This window comes from Dipodomys merriami, unplaced genomic scaffold (genome assembly GCF_024711535.1).
Source record: "Dipodomys merriami isolate MVZ:Mamm:240054 unplaced genomic scaffold, mDipMer1.0.p SCAF_10, whole genome shotgun sequence".
Lineage (NCBI taxonomy): Eukaryota > Metazoa > Chordata > Mammalia > Rodentia > Heteromyidae > Dipodomys > Dipodomys merriami.
The window spans coordinates 13,852,865-13,862,918 of record NW_027202271.1 but is presented as its reverse complement, the minus strand read 5'-3'; the positions used below and the strand labels follow the sequence as shown (position 1 = coordinate 13,862,918).

Sequence of the window (10,054 nt, the reverse complement as noted above, 5' to 3'; positions counted from 1 at the left end):
TTACGGTAACCGCAACAATCATCATCATTTATTGCGGGTGGTTTTACCAGCATTTTAACTTCCTAAAGTACTTTTTAATCACATTATTTTCATAGCTGTCCCTGAGGGAAAGATTACACCCATTTTACAGCTGGGAAAGTGGAAATCCAGACAGGACTTCAAATCATAGGTAGAATAGATTTACAGCATCCTTTAAATTTTTTTTGGGGGGGGGGTCCGGTCATGGGTCCTGAACTCTGGGCCTGGGCGCTGTCCCTCAGCACTTCAGCTCAAGGGTGGCGCTCTACCACTTGAGCCACAGCGCCATTTTCTGGCTTTTTTCTTTTTTGCTTATGTGATGCTGAGGAATCGAACCCAGGGCCTCATGCGTGCAAGGCAAGCGCTCTACCACTGAGCCACCTTCCCAGCCCCAGCATCCTTTAATAACAAACCAGTTTGAATGCCTGGAATCTTTCAGAGGTACTTAACCCTTGATATTGGTTTCTTGGGTCATTCTCATGATCCTACCATCCTCAGAACTTAATTATCCATTCTTTTACGGGTCCTATGATGAACTGAGAGAGGGAGATGGAGGTTTCTCCCTCAGGATGGTTTCTGTCGCTGGGTCTGAGCAGATGAACTCTTAGGGAAAGCCAGACCTGGGACAAGGCCCATCTGGTCCAAAGCTCCTTTCTTTTGCCAGCCCAAGAAAAGGTTCCTTAGGTCGGCTTTTCCCAACGGGGTGGGGAAAATGAGGGACATAGATCTCTTGGGAGGGGCAGTCTCAGGGTTCAGAAAGCCCCTAGCCTGACAGGAGAATCACATCCCTAAAACCATCCCCCTGGGCAGACATAACTGAGGAACTCAGAGGATGTCCCAGGGCCCAGTTCTAAGATAACTGTGTCCTGCTCCCCAAGGTCTCCCTTGATGGGTAAAGTGGGATTCCTTGAGTCCCTAGTCAGAGTGGGAACAGAATGACTGGCTAGGTTCCAATTTATCTTCTCCCAAGATGAGGATTTGGAGGCCCAGGGGTTCCACTGGAGTTTAGCTGAGCGTGAAAAAGGGGGACATCATCATCCTCTGGCTCTCTTGCTTTGAACCCTAGTAAAGGGAAGGCTTAGGGAGAGTGAACTGGGTATATTTGATCCCACATGCTCTCACTATACCAATGTAGAAGCTGGGCATAGTGGTGTGCCGGTAGTCCCAGCCATTCTGGAGCCCACAGTCTGGAGGATGCATCAAGGCCCATCTCAGGAAACAAAATGGAGGGGGGCTGGGAAGGTGGCTTACTGGTAGAGTGCCTAGCATGCATGAAGCCTTGGGTTCGATTCCTCAATACCACATAAACAGAAAAAGCTGGAAATGGTGCTGTGGCTCAAGTGGTAGAGTGCTAGCCTTGAGCAAAAGAAGCTCAGGGACAGTGGCTGGGCCCTGAGTTTAAGCCCCAGGACTGGAAAAAATGGACATAAGCAAGGAAGGAAGAGAAAAAAAATGAAGGGAGGGAAGGAGACAAGGAAGGGAGGGAGGAAGGGAGGGCCAGGGATGTAATGCCAGGCAATGAAGCTGGCACATTCTTTCCCACTGCCCACCCTAAGAGTCCCAAGCTTCTGTATTCCCCCTTGTAATTCCTCCTTGTAATTTGCCCACTAGGAAAATCTCAAGTCAGGTGATACAATGGTGCCTGAGGTGCCAAGGGCTATGCTGGGTCACACGCTCACTTCGATGTCCTCTGAATTACACTGGGAGTCTTTCTTCTCAGGCTGCACCTCTACAACTTTCTCCTCTGCTGTGGTACCCATGAGGATGGCCAGTCGCTGGGCCACGGTCTTGGTGTCAGGGAACAGGATGAAGTTGTAGATCAATGAAGCCAGAACAGCCCCTGTCAAGGGTCCCACCCAGAAGATCTGAGGAGACACAAGTAGATACCCCTCCCATGAGCTATCCAAATCCGAGTGGTTTGGGGATCCTGCCTGCCTACTTTCCTAGTGTTGACATAGTCTCCCAGGAACTCTCAAAGGTGATGGGTTTTGTTTTGTTATTTTCGGTGCTAGTCTTAGGACTTGAATTCAGGGTCTGGGTGCTGTCCCTAGACTTGTATGCTCAAGGTCACACTCTACCACTTGAGCCACAACGCCATCTCTGGCATTTTGTTGATTAATTGGCAATAAGAATATCACAGACTTTGCTGCCTGGGCTGACTTCAAACTGTGTTCCTCAGATCTCAGCCCCCTGAGTAGCTAAGATTACAGGCACGAGCCATAGGGGCCTGGCTTTAAAGGTGAACATTTGAAAGCCATGAATCTTGATTCTGGGGCCCGATATGAGAGGCTTGAATTCTGTGGAGTGGGGCCCAGCTATTCAGGCATGGCCTGGACTAGGAGACCTGAGGTTACTCTCATACTCACGCCTGCTTCTTTCCTCTCCCCTCCCTTGTTTCAGCCAAGTTCTAGCTCTTGCCATTTCTATCTCTGCTGCTGCTGGTGTGTGTGTGTGTGTGTGTGTGTGTGTGTGTGTGTGTGTGTGTGTGTGTGTGTGTGTGTGTGTGTGTGTGTGTGTGTGTGTGTGTGTGTGTGTGTGTGTGTGTGTGTGTGTGTGTGTGTCTATTTCTGTTCGTCTCTTTCTTTATTCAAGTTTGAAAATTGGTCCAGCTGGAGAAAGTGCAGAAGGAAACAGAATATAAAGGCTGGGACAAGGCTGCAGCTCCTGCCATGTCCTATTTCTTGTCAGTCCACTGGGTGCCACATGCGATCAGAGCTGGAAAGGATGTAATATATAAACCAGGATATTCACTCTGGCCTTCCTCAATTAGGAAACTTCCATTTCCAGGTCTAAATGGTCAAGCCAGGGGTTTATCTTCCCAAGTCTCTGGACACTTACTGGTAAACCTGCCATCTCTAATTCCTTTTTTCCTCTTCCTTCTTTCACTCCCTTCACATTTTTAATTTAATTTAATTTTTTTGTTTTGGTCAGCTGTGAGGCTTGAAGTGAAGGCCTGGCCACTGTCCCTGAGCTCTTTTTGTTCAAGGTTAGTGCTCTATCATTTTGAGACACAGCTCCACTTCTCTCTCCTTTCTCCTTTCCTCCCTCCCTCCCTTTTTCTTTTCTGTTTTGCCAGTCCTAGGGCTTGAACTCAAGGCATGGGTTCTGTCCCTGAGCTTCTTTTGCTCAAGGCTAGCACTCTATACCACTTGAGCTACAACACTACTTGCATTTTTTTCTATTTATGTGGTACTGAGGAATGGAATCCAGGGCTTCATGCATGCTAGGCAAGCACTCTACCACTAAGCCACATTCCCAGCCCCTCTATCCCTCCCTCCCTCCCTCCCTCCCTCCCTCCCTCCCTCCCTTCCTTCCTTCCTTCCTTTCTTCCTTCCTTCCTTCCTTCCTTCCTTCATCCTGAGGCTTGAATTCAGACCCTGGGCACTGTCCCAGAGCTTTTGCATTCAAGACTAGTACTCTACCACTTGAACCATAGTTCCATCTCTGTTTTGTTTTGGGGGTCTTTTTTTGGGTGATTAATTGGAGATAAGAGTCGCATGGACTTTTCTGTCTGAGTTAGCTTTGAACTATGATCCTCAGATTTCAGCCTCCTGAGTAGCTAGGATTACAGGTATGAACAACCAGAACCCAGCTTCCCTGACATTCTTATCTCCATTAACTATTATTATTTCTGTTAATCTCTTTCTTCCCCGTTTCCCATGGCCGAGAGTCTCACCCAGTGCACTGTGAACTTTCCCACGATGACAGCAGGACCAAAGGAGCGCGCTGGGTTCATAGAGCAGCCAGTGAAGTAGATCTGGAGAGCAAGTGCAGGAGCAGCATGTGGAGAGACTTGAGGCATCCTGGGAGAAGACAGTTCCCTTGCCCTGCCTCAGAGGCCCCTCCCTACCTCACTGTATCCAGGAGCTGGAGATCCAGACACTGCTGTGGTCTCAAGGCATTGAGGGACTCAGGACGAGACACTTTCTGTGTCTGCGCCCACTAGTTCACCCAAGCAGGACCCTCCCATGTATTCATGTCCCTTAGCCCCTTACCCCAATGAGGTGGCCCAATGCCACAGAGGTCCCGATCATGGCGGCTGGAGAGCCTCTTGCATGACGATTGTCCGTAGAAGCAAAGACACAGAGCACTAGCTGCAGGGTCAGAATCAGCTCTACTGCCACCGCCTGGCCAGTGGAGGTGCTGTTATGGACCTTGGCAGAGGAAGTTACACTGGAGTGGATAAGAGCTCTGTCCACAGTGTGGTGAATCCCACGAGCCTGGTTTCCTCAACAGCAATCATGTAATACCTCCCAGAGCCCAGCTCTAAGACCTAGGGAGATCTGTGTAATAGATTCATGTAGCTCCTGAACAGGGAGTGAGCAGTATCTGTTCCATCCCATCAGAGGGGAGGTAGGAGCTTCAGACTAGGAGAGGACAGGCCCGATTAAGTGAGTAGGGAGAAAGGGAGCAAGGCCAGGGAAGATGGAGGAGCAGAGCTATGAGGTAGAACTGCAGGGGGAAACCAAATGAAGGCAGAGGCCACTTCTGTGACCCCCCCAGTGCCAGCCCTCCTTCAGCCACACCTGTTTTGAGATGACTAGTCCTTCGATTTCCCCTTCCCATGGCTTCTCCCTTCTCTATCTGTTCCTTACACCACAATTCTCTCCCATTCAGCCTAGAAGAGAGCTAAAGTATGATTCCTCTGGGGTCCAGTGCTCAGCTTAGAGCATCGAGCATGTGGCTGAATTGTTGGCTTCTCCATTCATTCCCTCTTCTCTGGCCTGGGTCTTAACACCCATGTGGCTTTTCCTCCTGTGGACAATGTCACATGCCCCTGTGTACTTGCCTGCACACATCCTTCCAGTACTTACCACATTGATCCCCAGGGTCCCTCGGACGTTTCCGGGTGTGAGCCCATAGAGCAGAGCAGCCCCCACTGTAGCCCCTGTGAGCTGGGCGGCTACGTAGGCCATAGCCCGGGGCAGAGAGATATAGGAGCCCACGAGGAAGGCCAGTGTCACAGCAGGGTTGGCATGGGCCCCGCTTGTCTTCCAAGAGACCTGCACGGCTGTGGCAGTGGCCAGGTTGAAGGTGATGGCAATTTGCAGCACAGAGGGAAGTGCTGAGGGCCACCGCAGGACTGAACCCACGCCAAAGAACACGTACAGCCCCGTGGCCAGGAACTCTGCAAACAGAGCCTTGCTGATGACAGTCCAAAGCCTGCTCACCAACATGCAAATCCTGCTGCGCAGTGGCTCCATGTCCCCACACCTTGTACCTTGGCTGTCACCTTGGTTTCTTGAGGGGCCTAGCCTCTGCGCCTCTCAGCTCTGATCCTCTGTTTTTCCTGAGTCTCTGCAAGACTCCTGGCTGTCACTGTCTGAGGAGACTTTGCTGGTCCTGCGTGCAGCTCCTCCACCCACCTGCTCCGATTGGCAGGGGGTTGTGGATGGGATGGGGTTATGAATAAGTGGGGGTAGGAGGAGGGGTGCTCACATGTCTGCTCCACCCTGAGCTCACCTGACAGGACGGGGCCAGAGCACTGACCTGGAACTTCCCAAGATGGACCAAACTCAAGCTGCAAGAGAGGGACAGGCAGTGGGTTGTAGACTAGTCACTGGTCCCTGTCTGCTTAGGGAGAGCAAGTTCATACAGTTCCCGAAGTCCAAGGCTGGAGCCTCTACAGGGACTCCTGCTCACTTAACTAAAGCCTCCTTTCCCCTCCCCCCATATGCTCCAGGTTTTGCCTCTCAGTGAGCTGAGCAGATTCTGCATCCTTGAAACCCAGATGTGAAATTAAGCGCTCTCTTATTCCCCCTTACAACCCCACTTGCTGATTGTGGATGTGAATAGAACCAACTTCACTAAGGACATGGATTTGCATGGGGGGAGCGAGTACAGAAAGGGACAATAAAGGAGGGGTTCATTCCACAGTAATTTAAACTGTGCCAGCTGCCAATGTGGCAGTGGGTAACTCTACTGTGTCCTGGTGGAAATTTCCATTCCTTTCCCTCACCTCTTCTGCCTCTGTCTGCCTTCCCTCAAAGCTTATCCATTTTTAAGGTGGGCACCTGTGGCTCATGCCTATAATTCTAGCTACTCAGGAGGCTAAAATCTGGAGGGGTCACAGTTCAAAGCCAACCTGAGCAGGAAGGCTTGTGAGACTCATCTCCAATTAACCACCAAAACAAAAAACAACAACAAAAAAAACTAGAAAGGAGAGCTGTGGCTCAAGTGGTAGAATACTAGACTTGAATATAAAAGCTCAGGGGTGGCACCCAGGCCCTGAGTTTAAGCCCTAGTACATGCACACATGTGCACGAGTGTGCACATGCACATACACACCGTTATCCATTTTTGTAGCTATGCTGGCCCTAAGGTTATCTATGCCTAGGCTTTCCACTTATACTCCCAACAGTATAGGAAGGCATTTTCACAAAGGTGTTCCCTTTCAGAAGCTGCAACCAAGATACACTGTATTCATAAACTGCTTTGTTGAATGACAACTCCTTTGTAAAACTACTTAAAGACAATAAAAATCAGATAGAAGAAGAAAGAAGAGAAGAAGAAGGAGAAGGAGGGGGAGGAGGAGGAGGAGGGGGAGGAAGAGGAAGAGGAGGGGGAGGAGGAGGAGGAGGGGGAGGAAGAGGAAGAGGAGGGGGAGGAGGGGGAGAAGGGGGAGGAGGAGGAGGGGAAGGAGGAGGAGGGGGAGGAGGAGAAGGAGGAGGAGAGCTTCAGAGCCAATAAAATCATGTCCACATGGTAGGGGGGGGGGGGGAAGACCCTGACCTCCTCCCAAGCCGTACCTACTCCGTGTCACTGGGCTGTCTTCAGGCTCCCCAACTGTGGTCTCTCTTAAGGTAGACACCCTCTTGTCTTGCACTCAGTTGGTGGTCCATGGCTCCTTTCCTACCTCCCTCCTTCCCCCACCCTGCTGATTTTGAGTCCTGCACATGTCTTGGCTATGCCCTTAGCAGTCTCTTTACCCCCATGCACTGCTCCAATCAATTCTCCACACTGCAGCTGGTGTGATCTTTCCAAAACACAAAGCGAATCCTGCCGCTCCCTGCTAAAATCCCTGCCAGTCCCCCCATCCCTCTGGAACTTCCTCGCTTGGCTCAACCAGGTCCTCTGTGATCCTGCTCCTCCTCCCACCCTTGGTCCTTTTCCTTGTCTTGTCCTTTGCCTTCTGGCCCACCTAGCAGGAGCAGACTTTCACCTCTCCTTCAAGAGCATCTGCCATTTACTTTGGATGACTCCTACTTAATTCTTCCCTCATTTAAGTCCCAGTAAAATTACCCTCACCTAGCCAAGCACATTGGCTCATGCCTTTAATCCCAGCATTCAGGAGGCAGGGGTAAGAGGATTAAGAGTTCAAGACCAGCCTGAACTACAAGGCAATACTTTGTCTCAAACCCAAGCTGGGTCCCAGGAGCTCCTATCTATAATCCTAGTTACTCAGGAGGCTGAGAGCTAAAGATCATGGTTCAAAGCCAGCCTGGACAGGAAAGGCATGAGACCCTTATCTCCAATTTGGTACCCCTCTCCCACCTCCCCCCCCAAAAGAAGCCAGAAGTGAAGCAGTGACTCAGTGACAGAGCACTGGCCTTGACTAAAAAATTTCAGGAACAAGTGCTTAGGCCCTGAGTTCAAGCCCCAGGACCAGCATACACACCCAAAGATAAAACAAAATGCCCAATATAAAGAAAACCCCCAAACCAAACCATCTTACCTTCCCACATCCATTCTTCCAGCTGTCCTGGCTTTGCCCTGCCCTCCCCCAGAGGACCCCTGGCATCTCACCCAGTACACATTGTTACCAGTTCTTGGCTTCTGGCTCTCTTCTCATTATGACTCCATTCACATTCTCCTCCACACCTCTCGACCCCATCTGCGCTGCTGGGCCCTGCTGGAGAAACTGGCCAGCCATGCAGGCTGCCGCCTCAGTGTAAGGTCTCTGTCCTCAGCAGAGGCCGCAGCCCCGCTCAGCAATCCTTCCACGGTCTCCAGTCACCTCTTTCCCATGATGTTCTTCAAGCTTTCCCCTCTTTCCTTTAGCACCCTGTTCCTCTGGCTGAGTAGCTAGGATTACAGGCATGAGCCACCAGCATCCAGCACCTCTGGCTTTCTTGCAGTATCACACCAACTAGGCCTCTCATCCTACCAGGAAGCCAGGTTACCAGTAAGGCTTCTCCTACCTTTCCTCCCCACACAACTTGCCTGGGCCTCCCAGGCTGCCCGTATCTTTGAAGAAGAGGCATTTTTTTCCTGGGGTCCTGTGCCTTGCCTCCCTTGACTGTTGAGAGACTGGAATCTGTTCTTGGCTCTTTCTGTCTCCCTCCCTCTCTCCCCCACTCCCTCCAATTTCTTCCCAGGACCTTGCCTGGGTAATCATGGGTAAGATCTTGGCCCACTGTGGCTTCCGTGTGTGCTTCTGACTGTCTTTAGATTCTTGAAGTTTCTCCTGGCCTACTTATGAGGCATGACCCATTTGGAGGTTCTTTCCACCCAGACTCGAGACTCAGGATGTCTCCCACTAGCTCACCCTTAAGCTCAGCTTCTGTCTGCTTCTGGCCCATTACTCTGCTCACTCGCCATGAAACTACCTGCGCCTGTGGCCTCCATATCTTCCACAGGCTCTGGGCCTCTTTCCAGGACTCCAGCCCCATACAGTATCTTCACTGTTCCTGTGGCTGTTAAAGGGACGATCCTCATGCTTCCCTTTCCTTCCACCTCCTCCCAATATGTGGCCAGGTTCCTGGATATTATCTCTCACATTTGACACCTCTTCCTGTCCCAATTTGCCACAGGCCCAGTCCAGTTCTTCACCATTTCTCCCAGAATAACTGTGTCCATTAACTTTCCTACTGGGTTCTCAGATCACACAACATTCCTGTTTTCCTACACTATATATCTTCACTGCCCCTAAGACCATGCTGGCTAGAGGGCCATGTAGATTGTGCTCCTGACTTGCTTAATGGCTGTGACTTCAGTATCTTTGCTTATAAAATGGGGACAACTACCACCTGTTTGCACGATGGTGGTAAATGTGCTCATGCCAGGAAAGTGCTTCCAGGAGCACAATGTTCACCATTTGGATTGTAACTCTCTTCTCCCTCTAAGGAGACTGCTGTGAGAGACGGCAGGATAAGGTCCTGGTTGCTAAGGCAGGCCCAGGACTCACAGTAACTATAGCCCTGCACTGTCCCTAGAGTCCCAGAGCATTAAGCTCAGGGATAGCTCTTTGCCCCAGCTAGACATGACCCCTATTTGGCCTGAGACAAGGTCCTTTAGCCCCTGAGGGCAGGTGGGCACTGATCAGGACTTGCACCAGCCTGGTTTTGCTTGTCTCAGCCAACACTTTTCTGGACCCAGCCATTCCTGGATTCCAATGCCAAACTATGAACTTACTCATGGCATTTAGCCAAGGCCCCATGCCCGGCTGCCTGTGGTGGCTGCCAGTCAGTGTGAACTCTGACTAGGACCCTCACAGGGCTTGAGAAGTTAGAGGGAGGGAAAGAAGGAGAAAATAATAAATGACAAGAGCCAGGCATCTGTGGTTCATGCCTGTAATCCTAGATACTCAGGAAGCTGAGATCTGAGGATCATGGTTCAAAGCCAGCCTGGAGAAGGAAAGTCGATGAGATTCTAATCCTCCATTAGCCACCAGAAAACTGGAAGTGGCTTTGTGGCTCAAAGTGGTAGAACACTAGCCTTGAATTAAAAAGCTCAAGGACAGGGCTGGGATGTAGCTCAGTGGCAAAGCGCTTGCCTAGCAAGTACAGCATTCTGGGTTCGATCCCCAGTACCAAAAAAGAAAAGACAAAAAAAAAAAGTCTCAAGGACAGCACTCAAGCCCTGAGTTCAAGCCCCTTGACTGACCAAAAAGAAAAAATCCAAAACAAACAAAATATGATAAGGGAAAGAGCTTGAGGTGGCTTCCTATCCATGATCTCTCTGATCTCTACAAAGTAGAAAGGTTGAACTTAACAGAGAAGGGAGCCAGAGCTGAGATACTTAATTCTCCCAGCAATCTCTTCTCCTGTCCGTCCATCAAAACAGCTACCCTGTGTCTATTTTCCTCTTCCATCTC

The 10,054-nt window shown here is 50.4% G+C and overlaps 1 protein-coding gene across 1 annotated transcript; it reads right to left on the bottom strand.

Moving 5' to 3' along the window:
* Positions 1 to 5,500, bottom strand: Aqp6 (aquaporin 6). Its single transcript, XM_070040825.1, has 5 exons — positions 5,482 to 5,500; positions 4,833 to 5,384; positions 4,014 to 4,172; positions 3,695 to 3,775; positions 1 to 1,883 (listed from the first exon to the last, which is right to left on the bottom strand). Exons 2-5 carry the CDS (start codon positions 5,220 to 5,222, stop codon positions 1,686 to 1,688), a joined length of 828 nt encoding a protein of 275 aa, XP_069896926.1. The 5' UTR covers positions 5,223 to 5,384; positions 5,482 to 5,500; the 3' UTR covers positions 1 to 1,685.
* Positions 5,501 to 10,054: the final 4,554 nt, after the last annotated feature.